The sequence below is a fragment of the Pyrgilauda ruficollis genome, unplaced genomic scaffold (genome assembly GCF_017590135.1).
Source record: "Pyrgilauda ruficollis isolate IOZ18807 unplaced genomic scaffold, ASM1759013v1 scaffold2, whole genome shotgun sequence".
Classification (NCBI taxonomy): domain Eukaryota; kingdom Metazoa; phylum Chordata; class Aves; order Passeriformes; family Passeridae; genus Pyrgilauda; species Pyrgilauda ruficollis.
This window is the reverse complement of record NW_024519206.1, coordinates 3,612,681-3,627,413: the sequence shown is the minus strand read 5'-3', so window position 1 is coordinate 3,627,413 and position 14,733 is coordinate 3,612,681. Positions and strand designations below refer to the sequence as shown.

At 39.7% G+C, this 14,733-nt stretch overlaps 1 protein-coding gene across 2 annotated transcripts in view; it reads left to right on the top strand.

The window, feature by feature from the left end:
* SLC25A13 (solute carrier family 25 member 13) overlaps positions 1 to 14,733 on the top strand; it is a 98,271-nt gene that overhangs the window by 33,467 nt on the left and 50,071 nt on the right. For both annotated transcript variants that reach the window (XM_041466700.1, XM_041466699.1), the window contains one exon: positions 2,214 to 2,329. In XM_041466700.1, coding sequence (XP_041322634.1) covers positions 2,214 to 2,329 — 116 coding nt within the window. The remainder of the gene's footprint in view (positions 1 to 2,213; positions 2,330 to 14,733) is intronic.

The window sequence follows — 14,733 nt, the reverse complement described above, 5'->3', positions numbered from 1 at the left end:
AAAGGGTTACAGTGAATGAGATGACATCAGGCTGGCAGCCTGTCACTAGCAGGGTTCTGCAGGCTCCATCCTCAGTCTTGTGCTCTTCAACATCTTCGTAAGTGACCTTGATGCAGGACTCATAGGAGTACTAAGTAAGTTTGCCAGCTGCTGACATCCTCAAGGGCAGAGAGACCCTGCAGAGACACCTCAGCATAGGAGATAGGCATTCACCAAGTGTTTAACAAGGGAAAGTGCCAGATTCTGCACCTGGGATGGGACAACCCTGGATATAAGGAGACTGGGGAATGAGAGGCTGGAAAGCAGCACTGTGAAAGAGACCTGGGAGTCCTGGTTGACAGAAAGTTAAATATGATTCAGCAGTGCCCTGGCAGCCAGGAGAGCCACCTGTGTCCTTGGGGGCATCAAGCACAGCATCACCAACCAGGCAAAGGAGGGGATTGTCCTGTCTGCTCTGAGCTGGGGTGACCTCACCTTGAATAATATGTGCAGCTTTGGGTACTACAATATAAAAAAGACATTAAGCTGTTAGAGACTGCCCAAAGGAGGGCAGCAAAGATGATTAAGGGCCTTGAGAGGAAGCCATATCAGATGTGGCTGAGGTCACTTGGTCTGTTCAGTCTGGAGGAGACTGAGGGGAGACCTCATTGTGATTTCAGCGTCCTCACAAGGGAAGAGGAGGGGCAAGTACTAAACTCTTCACTCTTGTGACCAGTGTCAGAATTCAAGCAAACAGCATGAAACTGAGTTCAAGGAGGTTTAGATTAGATATCAAGAAAAGGTTTTTCAGTCAGAGTGTGGTTGGGTACTGGACAGGCTTCCCAGGGAAGTAGTCACAGCACCAAGTCTGCCTGAGTTCAGGAAGGACAATCCTCTCAGGTACATGGTGTGACTCTTGGGGATGGTCCTGTGCAGGGCCAGGAGGTGGACTCCATGATCCTGATGGGTCCCTTCCAACTCAGCATATTCTCTGAATTCCCATAAAACAGGTGACTGGATATTGCTGTATAGTCATGGGTAATCATAACTTGCTGGAAAAAAATACCTTTTCCAACTTATTCAAACTGTTAGTTCTTCGCTGTTATTGCATACATTCATTGAACTGGCTGCAGTGTCATTTTGGATCCAAGTCCTAAGGATATAGTTAATTTCCATTAAAAATTCCCTGGGTTTGTGTGTACGCTGAATTTTGCGCTTTTCAGAAATAATCCTTGTTCCCCAGCTGCTGCCACATGAACCCATTAAAGCTACGTGCCTGCTACACTGACATAAAGCAGCCTGAGAGACAGCAATCTTAACTATCCCAGACTGCTAGCAGGCCCTGCCACCACATATTTGAAGATGATTTTAAACTCTACAGCCTAGACATTAAAGAAGCAGGAGAAAGAAGAATAGTTGGTCTTTGCCTCTTTAAGAATAGGAGTTTGATCTCCATTTGAACTCTTGGGTGTGATGCAGAGAAATTAGAATGTTCAAGGTCTTTGCTGTTACCAAACCTACTGCTGGAAACAATGCCATGTTGTCTAATTATGTATTTCTGCTTATGAACTAACTTCTGGAAGGACAACTCTGCTTTTATCTATGCCCTGCTACTGTGCTAACACATTAGGAACCGGGCTGTAATGAAGAATTTGAATAAACTGCTCTTGGGCTGAGGAAGAACATGCAGACTACTGATTGAAATTTGTGACTCAACATGCAGGACTGGAGGGCTGTGATGGATGACTAATAAGTTGCTAGCAAGCAGATAAGGTGTTCTGATCGGTTCCTTCTGAAGTGAGTGGCAGCATGTAGGTCTTGAATGGATTTGCTTTCCAAAAGTGCTAAGTACTGAGTCTTGAGGGAAGTTACTCATGTCTTTATTGGCTCTGTCTTGCCAGTGGAGGGAGGTAGGCTTCCCCAGAGGGCAGTTCAGTTAGACATTAAAGCTGAGGTGAGTAGCCACACTGAGTGTTTTGCTTATTTTATGTTGTGTTGTGACTTGCCGAGAGGAATAATGCCTTGTTCAACAGACATTTCCGTTTAGTGATATAAAGGCTTCCTGACAGCACTGGGGATAGGGCATTTTAGGATAAATTTTAATCCCTACTGAATACATTTTGAACATATTTTCATTGTGGTCTTATTTATTTTGTATAATCAATATTGTATTGCATTTCAGTTTTTTGTGAGCAAGTTGGTTTCATAGCTGTTTTTTTTCCTTCATCCTTTAGGTTGATATCCTTTCAAGAGTTTGTGGCATTTGAATCAGTCCTGTGTGCTCCAGACGCATTGTTCATAGTAGCCTTTCAGCTGTTTGACAAGACTGGCAAAGGAGAAGTTACTTTTGGTAAGGCATTCTTAAATGTGCATTCTTGATGTAAAAATCTGTACCTATGCCAAACTCTGTTTCACCTCCTGTTACTGTAGGGAGACAGTGATTGGTAGCAGAACTACAATGCCAACAACAATTCCAAGCGACTTTATGCCTGCACTTTTTTAATCATTTATGTGTGCAAAGTATGAAGCCAAGGTCATCGTCGTCATCATCATCATCATCATCATTTTCTCTGGAGGACTGGTCACTTCTCTTTTTCTCTTCCCCAACTTATGCAGGTCCATACCAGCATGCTTGTGCAGGTCCAGACCAGCAGTGATAGGTGACCATAGGAAATTATTATAAAACTGCAAGGAAGTTGCCAGAAGACCTGGGTGAATGTTGAGTTTGAAATCATTAACCTGAATTATTTTTTATTGAAATTGGCTATATTTCAAGCTGGCTGACTTCTAAGGCTTAAAACTGTATTCTGTGGGATTTTACAGTATTTAATTCGTTATTACATGCCCTCTGCTGTTCCCTCCCCCTGTAAAGTTCAGCTGTGCATTGGAAGGGTGATGTTTGCCCTGATAATGAGATACACTCAGGCCAGTTTAAAACTTGATTAAGAGGACTGTTTCTTTCTAGATATCCTAGAGATAGCTTTTGATATCTGCAGGATTATCTCCCACCTGCCTAATGATAAGGGCCATTCAGTCTGAAAGAAGGATTTGGAATTTAGCCCTTTGGACTAATTTATGATATTGAGCTTGCACTTGAAAAAGTATGGGGAATTTTTTTGCTGAGTACCTACACTAAAATTGCTGTTTCTAATCTGCTACATTTGGACATGGTTATTCCTATATATCAAGTTTTATTCTTTGGTTGTTAAACAGTTCTAAGTAAATGGGAAGTTTGATAATACTGACTCTTTTGTTTTTCTGAAATATATGTTTCACACATCCATTGTGTTTTACTCGTATTTCCCAGACATGTCTTATGCTCAGCTAAAAAAGCCCTTCTCTTTCCATTTGAACTAACAAGATTGTGTAACCATTGCTTGAAACATCATTGTATTCTTTCTGCCTTCTCAAAAAATCTGTATTTGAAGCTGCGGCTGGTGAGAAGACTTGCTGTCTCTTCTTGTGTTTCTTTTGTTTTTTATTATTTTGGTAGTGTGTTAAGGGTGTGAAAGATGAGGTTTTTGTTTGCAGTATTTCAGAAGTTACTACAGATGCTAGAGGATTCTCAGAAAAAAATTCTGCAGATCATAACCTTGATGAAGGAAGTACTTTGTGCCTAACATTTTTATTGTATGTATATGGACAGAGAAGCAGTGAGAGGTGCCATGCTTTTAAAACAGGAGGGAATGCATATTTTACCAGGGTTTTGTTCCAGTGAGGGCAGACCAGAGTTCCTGGAATGCCTGTGATGTGCAGTTTCTTGTCTGCATCAGAGCCCCTGGTTGCTTGCAGCATTCATTAATAATCTAGGAAGAACTGTACTTGTTTGATCTAAATGCTGAATCAGTCCAACTTAACTTTTTAACTCTTGGCATTCTTGTTCCTATTTTTCCTGCTGTCAAATGCTTCTCTTGGGGTTTGACACAGTGAGTCAAAGGATTTGTTCGGCATTTGAAGTCCATTGAAGTCCTTCTAGTGATGAGAGAAAATCCCATGCCAGACTGTATTTAAGGTATTTGAAAGAGGAGATATGCCAACATTAGCAGAACCTCAGATAGCTTTTGTTTAATTCCTTCATCTCCCCTTTTGAAACCATAGATGTATTTGTAACTTCTGTGTAGTACCTTGTGGCTACCACCCCAGTAACTGCCTGGACTGGGGAGAATGGAAGAGCTGTCTCAGTGTTGTACATTCTCAACAGAAATGGTTGACCTTTAGACAAGGCTAGTTTCTTACTTTATATCATGATGAGAAAAAAGGAGCTTTATTTTCCTGCTATTATTAAAAAACCCCTAATATTTTCATAAATACATTGTTAAAATGCTATCCTGTAACTTTGCCACTCAATGCCTTAGTCACGCATCTTTGAGGCTAATTATGAGATCTTTTTCCATTCACTTGAATGAGGGCGGTATCAAGTCCTTATCAAGGTTAGGAGACTTAAATAGGGGTTTTGTATACTGTGGAATTACAGTGTGAAAGGAGCAGAAGAATAGGGAAAGGATAATTTTTCAGTATACTGCTGTTAGGTGTAGTATCTCAAGGCTCTCATTTTAAGTCTCTGTCTCATTTTATTGTTGTAAAGAAACAGCATGGCTTATCTGTGCAGTCATTTTTTTTCTGTACACTAAAATAATGATATAAATATTTTAGCTTATACCAAGCAGAATGGTTCCTAGCAGTGAATTTCACATTTTCAACCATGGAAATCCGTCCAACTCTTACTCTTTCACAGGTGCACTTGGCTTGGCATCTTTGTTAAAGGAATTAATAATGAGCTTTATGCCAATGAACTTTTGCACTGAATGTGAGATCCAGGCTGTAGATACTCAGAGAAGTATTCTGGATAAAGAAGTTCCAATTTAACACTTTGCACTTAGTCGTATGTTGACATCTCTACAATTTTAAATGTTTCATTTCTTTAAAGTGGCAGGTTAACTGTACCTGGTTCTTTGGCAGAACTATTACCTATTTAAAAGGGCTGATGTGCAAGCAGTGTGGGTACATGGAGGGTGGGAAGTATTTCTAGTTTATTGCTTTTTGAGGTGAATTAAATGGCCACTAGTAAATTAGTGGCTAGTGGCTGGTTGAGACTACACCTGGCCATTGCATCATGTTGTAGATTTACTTTCTGCTGAAGTGTCAAAGCTTTGACAGTTTGCAAGGAGTTAAAGCTCTCAGCAGGAAAGTTTAAATTCGAGGCAAAGAGCAAACCATTGCTTCTTACTGTTGAGTGTTGACAGGCACATAAAAGCTGATAATGTAAGTCCAGGGGTTTAAGAGACTTAGTAGAGTTGCTTTTTTGTCGTGTGACTGTATTTTAATGCCTCATTAAAGAAGCAGAGCCCTTTGAAATTCTTTACTAGATGGCATTTATAAAAAGGTGAGAGGGTTGCATAAAAAAGTGTTTAAAAATGAAGTCATTGTAACCATCATCTTTAATTTTGCATGGGTAAAATAAATGATGGTACCTAACAGTTCTGAGCTGTGAATAACACAGCAGTGATACCCAGGAACTGGAACTTACCTTTTCTGATACCAGTTCTCACAAGCCCTAGTGTAGGGCAAAATAGGTGTTGTCCATGTTGATTTTACTAAGGGAGTAAAGAAAGGCGCAATAAGAGCTGTGGTTGCCTGAGTCTGTGCTGCGAACCATTGTTGAGCCTGCTTTAAAGATTTTAATTCTGATTTGTATTAAAGAAGAATTACCCGTCAGACAGAAATTCTTGCTCTTGTACTTAATGAAATGGAGCTGTGGTATAATGGTATTGTGTGTGGTTTTATGGTTTTGGTTTTCTTTTCTAGGCGTCCTCTAGTTCAATCTGAAGCTGTTTCAAAATGGATGCTGTGTTGTGCTGCTTTGAGAAATATGAGTATGCTGTAAAATATCAGTCCTTTAATTAAAAAAAAAAACCAAAACAACAAAACAACAACCTCCCCCCCAAAGCCAGCAAAAACATGAAGGAAATTGGGAACCCAATCCCCAAATTTTTGTCTGTTAAGTATAGCAGCTGCAGATTTGAGCACTGTATTTTGTTTTTGTCTTTAAACAAAACTTTATTGGCACACAGACAGCAGCTCTTCTGGGTCTCTGCTTCTTTTATTAATTATATCAGTACATTTGTTAGATAAACACATTAATTAAGGATATCTTACTAAGTGCTCCTGTTAGCAGATACCTGATACTTGAATTACCTGAATACTTGTTTGTAAACTTTCTAAAAGGACATAACTCTTAAGAGAAGTTTAAATAGCTCCACAGCTGTTGTGATGAGCTTCAGAGTTTTTTTTCCTCTATGATAATGCTCTGATCTTTTTTTAATATACAAAAAATGATTACCAGAGTTTCATAATTGCTTTCATTACCAAAGAATTAACTTCTGATTGTGGGACGTAGCTCTTGCGTTCGTTACAGAGGATTACTTGTTTTATGCTTTGCGCTGCAATTGCTTGTATGACTTAGTTGTTTTTATGGAATCTGTAATTCTTTTTATCTCTTGCACACCTAGCTTAGTGATGCCCAGCCTGATACACTGAACACCATGTAAAGCAATGAAAAGCTAAATCTGAAACAACAAAATAAATTGCTGTAGTTGTAAGCTTTGATCTCTTGATAAACTGCAGTATTTAGTATTTATCAGTGATACTTCCATTGCTGGTTCAAACTGCCTTGAAGCCAGTTGTAGCTAGTGATGTGTTAGCTTACACATCACAGCTTCACCTATACAGTGAAGCATTTGTTGATTTATGAATGACAGCTGCCTAGATATGATGAATCCAGTGGCAACATTGCAGATGTGAAATCTGTTCAGTCTCTGATTTATTTGTTGTTTGCACAATGTTGGATTTTGCACAAATAATTGCCAGTTTAAATTTAAAAAGGATGTGAATTAGACTTGTTAGTATATTTATTTTCTTCAAAACAATTTTTGAAATCTTCTCAGACTATTTTTTGAGAATTTCATTTCTAGACATATGTCAGCTTGGCAAGTTTTTGTTTTGTTTTTCTCTTTTAACTAAAGTGTTATATAACCAGGCAGACTTGGATGCAAGCATCTTAAGTAAAAGAGAGCCTGTTAGGATACAAAGTGAATCTGTCGTTCTAAATATTAGGAGAAGCCTTGTCCTATTATTCTGTTTGGTTTCATTTGGTCTAGAAAGTGCAGTTGCATTTTCTGCATCGTCCAGAACTGAAATTCGGTGTTTCAGTTTGTTCTTTATTGTTGGTTTTGTTTTGTTGTTTTGTTGGGGATGGTAAGAGAACCATCAAACAATTCAGACTGGAAGTGACTGTGGCAGCCATATGGTTCAAATCCTTGCAGCACCACCATCAAGACCAGTTGCTCAAGGGGGAATATCTAATCAATCTTTTAAATAATCTCTGAGGCTGGAGACTCTGCAACTTCTATGAGCAAGCATTTCCCAGTGTTTGATCACTATTATAGTGGAAAACTGAATTGCTGATGCCTGGTAGGGATTGCCAGTGTTCCAGCTTGCATCCATTGCCTCTCGTCCTTCCACTGTTCATCTCTGTCTTCCCTTCATCTGTTGGGTAGCTGTAGACAGCATTGAGCTCCTCCTTTACAGCTCCCCTTTCCAGGCTAAGAAAACCCCACTCCATCAGCTTCTTTATGCATGTCACATGCATCATCCCCCAGCTGCCTTGTGTGGAGAAAGTGATGTTCTGTTTGTGTTAGCAGGTTGTGCTGTTTTACCTTGGTGAAAGTGATCTGGTTTTTTGGGTTTTTATTAATTGTTATTATTACTCAAGGCAAGAGGACTAGATTTATTTTTTATGCCCACAGGGGGCCTAGTGCTTTTCAAATGTGAAGTCTTAGAGTGCTGGCAGTTTGTTGCTGACTTCTAATGAGGCCAGGAAAGGTAATAAAAAAATGTAAGGATGTTGGTAGTGAACTGAAATTATGGATAGCCACAGTTCAAGTAGAAATATTTTTAAGGGATTGCATTCTGGAAAATTTTTGAAGACATTTTAAGTAAGCAAATTATGTAATATTCCATGTGTAAATTCATGTTATTTCCCCTTCCATACAGCAGAGACAGAAAAAGCAGACAAGCTTGAATCCAGAGTCTTACTTGATGAGGGTGATGGTACTTTTGGAAAGAGCCTACTTTTTTGCTTTTTGCTTTCATTTTTTTTTTTATTTTTTGGTGGTATTTTCAGTATTTAACACAGGTAACAGAAGTGCACAAGTATGCTGTATGAATATGTCATGAGAAAGTGAATTAGTAGTTTTCAGAAGTGACAAGGGCACAAACAACCAGAGGAGGGGGAAGGTAAGAGGATAAAAAAGACAACAATTTCAGCAGATTTGTGAAGTTGAAGCTTATAATGGATTTTTTTGATTGGGAAAAATCATGAAGGCACAAGCATGTTCTGTATGATAATGTTTTTGTTAATGTGAAATTCATCTGCAAGACTGCTCTGTCCTTGTTGAAAAGTTTGGCTAGGGCAATGAATTATGTTCAGTAGCTAGTGTCTATCTCCTAAAAGAGAATGCATGCTGAACATTTTTTAGGATTGGTACTGGATTTCATGGTTTGCTGCAGGCATTTTGGGGGATCTGTTTGGTTGTTGTATTCTTTAAAGTCTACTTACAACATTTGAAAGACGTTTATTTACCAATACTGGTCTTCATCTCACCTCTGTGCACAGCAGGTGCTGTACAGCCTTTTTTGCTTCTTCCAGCCACAAAATGGTTGTGGCTCCCATCAGAACAGAAGTGACCAGTTTTAGTGGGAGACTCCAGGCTCCTGCTTCTCCACCCTGCTGTGGCTGCCTCTGAGGATGCTGGCACTCCACTGGGGCTGTCACAGTACAATCTTTTTAAATGCCTGAGGGTGTGCCAAGTGTTAACCAGTGCATTTTCAAAGAGCAGCTCAACCAGTATCATAAGCTTTTGCTTCTCACAGATGGACTCCAGATATTGGTATGTTATCTGGAGGAGAAAAACCCAATTTTTTAATATATATGGACTTTTTTTGCACTTCTTTAATTATTAACTTTTATTACGAAAAGAACTACCCTGATTTTTGGAACTTTTTAAGTGATATATGAGTGTTTTCTGAATGACTGAATGTAGATACATGGGAATATCAGATTGTCGTGTGTGTTGTATGGTATCTTGTCAGAGACCTGAAGAACTGCTTGGAAGATGTTCAGTGGGTTAAAAATCCTCTTTATGGAAGACCAACTGTAGATTTGCACAATTGGCTATAATGGCTCCAATTTTAAAAGATAGAGGTAACAGAGAGCACTCCCAATTGGTGGGGTAGTTCAAGAATACTACATGCTCAGATGGCTAAAATACTGTGCTTTCTGCTGCTACTTCATGCTACTTGAAAAAAAAATAGGTGTGGGAAAGGTGGGAACACACCAATTTGAGAGTCAGTTTCAACTGTATGAGGTCACTCTTTGGTTAACAGAGTAACTCTTCGGTAAACTGAGGGTCACCCATCTGTATGTCCTGTTGGAATAAAAAGTCCAACACGATTACTACGCAGCACTTGGGGAGGCACCAAAAGCTTCTACACCAGAACATATTTTAAACCGTGTCAGGAGCTGTATATCACTTTAAGCTTATTTTTATTAAGATTTTTCCCCATCCCATTTTCAAACTGGCCTGGAATTGCAGATTAGTTTCTACTTCAGCAAGTTCTAGGAGCCAGAAAAGTGTTTTGTTATTACAGATTTTAATATGAAATTTCAGATAGCAAAATACACATATTTTTGTGGTGTGTGTAATTTAGTTTTCTAAATTGGAAAATTTGCTGTTACCTAGCAGTTAATGACTATTTTTTCCTAACATTTGGAATTCAGGACCTGATTTAAGAAGCTGATAAAAGAAAACAAAACTGAGAATATGTTGGAAGTGCTCAAAGTGAAAATTACAGTTTAGATAGGTTTGAGGGTAGATAGTTAGACATTTTAATTGAACTAAAATAGTTTTCTCCTAATACAGTACTGTTGTGGGAGTACATTTTTTTGGTGTATTTGAAATTGAAGTATTTAAGTGAGGGAAAATGTGTGTTAATGCTTTGCAAGAAAGTGATTTTTTTTTTTCTATCATCTATCTAAGCAAAATAGCTGTTAAAGACATAGAGGTTCCAAGTCTATGCTGGAAAGTGTAAAGTTCATGGTTATTTCTTTGATTCAGGAGTTTGCTTTTATCACTTTGGTTCGTATATTAAATTGCTGTAGGAAACAAAGATGTGAATTCTGAAGTAAATTTTTTATAGCTGGACAGCTACAGTGAAATTAATCTCTGCCAGTGCAAAAAAAAAGGTTTTTGTTCTGTCTACATTTGAAAAATCTGCTTGCAAAATAAATAGTTTGAAAGAATTTCAGATTTAATATGTCAGATACTTGTGGGTGATACCCAGTAAAGATTTTAGCAGCTTGTTCTGTTAAGTGACTTTCCTTAGGCAACAAAATACAGTGGAATAATGACTTTTAGAGTTTTTCTTTTAAAATCTAAAATTTGTAAGTCCAAATTTCACTTGGAGAGTATTGGTGGTCCTTGTTGTGTCAAGTGCATCTGTAGTTATTCCAAAGCATGCTTTATTTCTATTTTACTTCTTAATCGTAGGGAATGCAATGTCATAGGAATGAAAATGTGAATGCAGCATGCTTGTTTGTGCAATAAACATTTAAACAGACATATCAGTGTACTGCAGAGAAGAAGGTCCCCAGGACTTAAAGGACCCAAAACCCCACTGTAAAGCAGCAGGCAGATCACCTGGAGGGAAAATAAAACAACTCTTTCATGCAGTGATCAGAAACGAATGACAGGGTTTCTGTTTTTTAGTTAGAGACCGTGGAGGGACAAACAATTACTGGTTTTAGAACCTTGCAATTTATTTTAAAGTTGAGTTTCAAAGTTGAATTTTTTAAAAGATTGATAAAAGCAAGAGCATGCATTTTTGAAAATGTTTAAAATCTTCAACCTGTTTCTTGTTTTGCTCTCTGACAGCTCTGGTTCAAGCAATGCAAACACACAAATGGTTGCATCTTTTGCTAGCTCCAGATTGATTTTGTGCTGTTATGGCTCTTGACATTGAAGCCTTAACATTTTGCTTTTTTAGAACTAAAGCAATTAAACAGTGTTCTGAACTGGATTTTAAAGCTTCCATTTATCTGATATTTTGATTAAATACTTGTTTATGATCAAAGCACAGTTGCCCAGAGAAGTTGTGGAATCTCTGTTGTTGGAGGTATTTGCAGAATGACAGATTGGGTGAGGTTGGAAGGGACCACAGTGGCTCATCTGGTCCAACCTTCCTGCTCAAGCAGGGTCATCCCAGGGCACATGGCACAGGGTTGTGTCCAGATGGTTTTTGAGTATCTCCCGTGAGGGAGACTCTGCAGCCTCTCTGGGCAATCTGCTTCAGTGCTCAGACACCCATGCAGTAAAGAAGTTCTTCCTTGTGTTGGAAGAACTTGCTGATTAAACAGTACTGGGACCAGTGTTGTACCTTGGGGAACGCCACTAGTGACAGGCCTCCAACTAGACCCTGTGCCACTGATTGTGACCCTCTGGGATTTCGGTGTTCCCTTACTCTGATGTCCTGAGTCAGAAATTCATGAGGGGGTATTTGAAACTCATCTGGCCATGGCCCTGAGCAGCGTCTTCTGGTTGGACTTTCTTTGACTGGTGGCTGGACTCTACGAAATCCATTACAAATTATTGTCCAGCTCTGAAACAGGTTCCTTTAAAAAAAAAAGTCTAAACAGACATCATAGCTCCTGGCTACTGAAGTACACCTCAGCTTCTCTGTGTTTTGCTGTGTTTAGTTAAGTGACTTGTGGATAGCTGTGGAACTTCCAGCTGCAGATTTAATGCAAAACTACATTTTTTTCATTGTCCATTTTTTATTTCAATACTGAACTTAGATGATTAGGAGATGACACTGTTAGAACTGAACAGTAACTTGGAGTGAGGTCTGGTACATAATTGGATACCTTTTGATGGTTAAATCACAAGCTAAAACACATTATATTTTTTTGTGTAGTATGAATGGTTTTTAGTGTGTGAATTGGCAATCTGCCTACAGATGAGACTTGAGTCAGTGATGTGGTAGATGAATGGGTAATGAGACCTAGTTTGGGAAGACGAAGAAGACTTTTTGCTGGGCATAGGAGTTTGTGCACCATAAATGGTTGCAAAAAGGAAGTATGGGGTATGAGTAAAAAAGCAGTGGCAAAGTGGATACGTCTCATGCCATCAAAGAATTGGTAGAAGCACAGTAGGCAATCTTCCAGTCAGCTGCCTGCACTGTATAATCCAAAATGCATTCTGTCAAAAAGCATCTGGTAGTAGTTGCCAAGCCATATTGACATCAATACACAGTATGATTGTGAAAAGATCAAGTTGTGTGGGTTCTCTTACTGTATCTACACTAATGTGGTAGTCTGTGTTTTCCAGGTCATAGGAAAAATTAAGTGCACATCTTTAACTTGGAATGTTTAGAGTGATACTTGTACTTACATGAACTTCTGAGACATGCTTGTGGCCTTTAATCTCTAAAACAGACAAGGGAATGCAAATGGTCTGGATAGAGACCTTACTATATTCCAAATTGGCTTGATGAAGTTTTCACTTTCATTGCTGTGCGTTCCTTTACCTTTTGTAATGCCAATAATTAAACATTGTATTTAGTCTGAAGTTACCATTATTTTCACTTCCTGATGTTTGGGCATGTCTTGGTCATGTGCCCTTGCAGCCCAGAAAGCCAAACGTGTCCTGGGCTGCATCAAAAGCAGCATGTCCGCCAGGGTGAGGGAGGAGATTCTGCTCCTCTACTGTGTTCTGGTGAGACCCCACCTGGAACACTGCATCCAGCTCTGGGGTCCCCAGCACAGGAAGGACATGGACCTGTTGGAGCATGTCCAGAGGAGGAAACCCATGATTAAAGCAATGGAGCACATCTCCTCTGATGAAAAGTGGAGAGAATTAGGGTTGTTCAGCCTGAAGAAGAGAAGGCTTTGGGGTGACCTAATTGCAGCCTTCCAGTACCCAAAGGGAGCCTACAAGAGAGGAACAGGGAGAATGGTTTTAAACTGAAAGAAAGTAGGTTTAGGTTAGACACATGGAGGAAATTTTTCACTGTGGGGGTGGTGAGACACTGTCACAGGTTGCCTAGAGAAGCTGTGGATGCCCCATCTCTGGAATTGTTCAAGGCCGGGTTGGATGAGGATTTGAGAAACATGGTCTAGTGAAGGGTGTCCCTGCCTGTGGCAGGGTGGTTGAAGCTGGATGATCTTTAAGGTCTCTTTAAACCAAAACCATTTTATGATCATATGTTTCATTTTCTTGAGATGAAATTTCAATTTTGGGCTCCAGCCAAGGAGGGTTTACAGGACACAGAGCAGGATACATTGTTCCTTCAAGGTGGCTAATGCATGATAATAAATGAAAATAAAATTACAGGGGCATATTCAAAGGAGACTGTGCAACTTTCTTATGTTAACAATTTAAAGTAAGAATTGTGTGGAGCCTTGCCCCATCAAAACAAATTTGAGACTCATTTTATACTAGCTAAGTTTCTGCTATCTCTTACCTTGCAACAGGTAAGAATGCACCTTTCTTCTCTGACAAAGGCAAGTCTGGAGTCCAGCCAAACATAGCTTTTGGTAAATGATGATTTGTTCCTAATCTCATCCACACAGTATCAGTGGCTTTCTCTGGGGAAATTCTGGAGATGGGATGAGAGGGAAAGAGGAAGCAGATGGACATCTGATTTCTCTGTGAATGTTTTTATTTCTCTGGAAGCAGTGGTCACTGCCAGAAAGAGACAACCTTTATTTCCTCTTGGATACAGGCAAGACAAGCTGTCTTTTTCATGCCAGTTGCCTTCTTTGAACAAAGTCTGGCAGAAAGCAGGAACTTTATAAATGTGATCGCCAGTGACATGTGGCAAGGTGCCTTGAGCTGTGTCAGTAGGAAGCACCATAAATGAAAGACTTCAAGCAGAGGACCTCACCCTGAACCAATAGACTTTCTCTCCCACTGTCTTGAGAGCAGAATTTTGCTCCAGGAGAATGCTGGCAGACAAGATCCAAGCTGGCTGTGATGGAGCATAAGACATGAATGAACAATGGGTCTGTCCTGGGGGCATTGACTTTGCTTGGAGAAAATTCTCATAGGACATTAGGACTTGGAGTTATGAATTTTATGAATTTGAGGTTAACTGGGGTTACTCTTTCTATTTGTAGGTTAAATCCAACTTGCTCTTTCACCACTGATTTCCTGGGATCAGTGGTTGCTGTGTTTTTGAAGCTGAAACTACAAACTCGGTTGTGAGATGCGAAGAGGTCTGCAGTTTCATTTCTGCTCTCTCTGTGAAGCCTTCTTGCTTTAGAACAAGCTGTTCTTGTGGGTAATACCATGCGCAGGGCTTTTGGGTCAGTGCAGCAGGACACATACCCCTTTCATCTCTTTGTGACTGTTTTTTTTCTGTGTCTTTATTCTTCATTTACTTGGGCTCTTCCTGACATCTTCCTGGCTCTCAGCTCTACCACTTCACTCTCACTTTTTCCTGCTTCCTTGCCTGAAAGAGGGGATTCCACCATGGTTGTATTTCCCCAAGTCAACAGAGCTGCTGTGCCTGCCTGGCATGGACTGAACCAGAAGCCAGAACTCAACATGCACAGGAGACATGACCTCATCGCCCCAAGGAGTCAGCTCCCACCTTTGCTTGTGGCACTGGAATGAAGTGGAAGGTGGCTCCCAATCC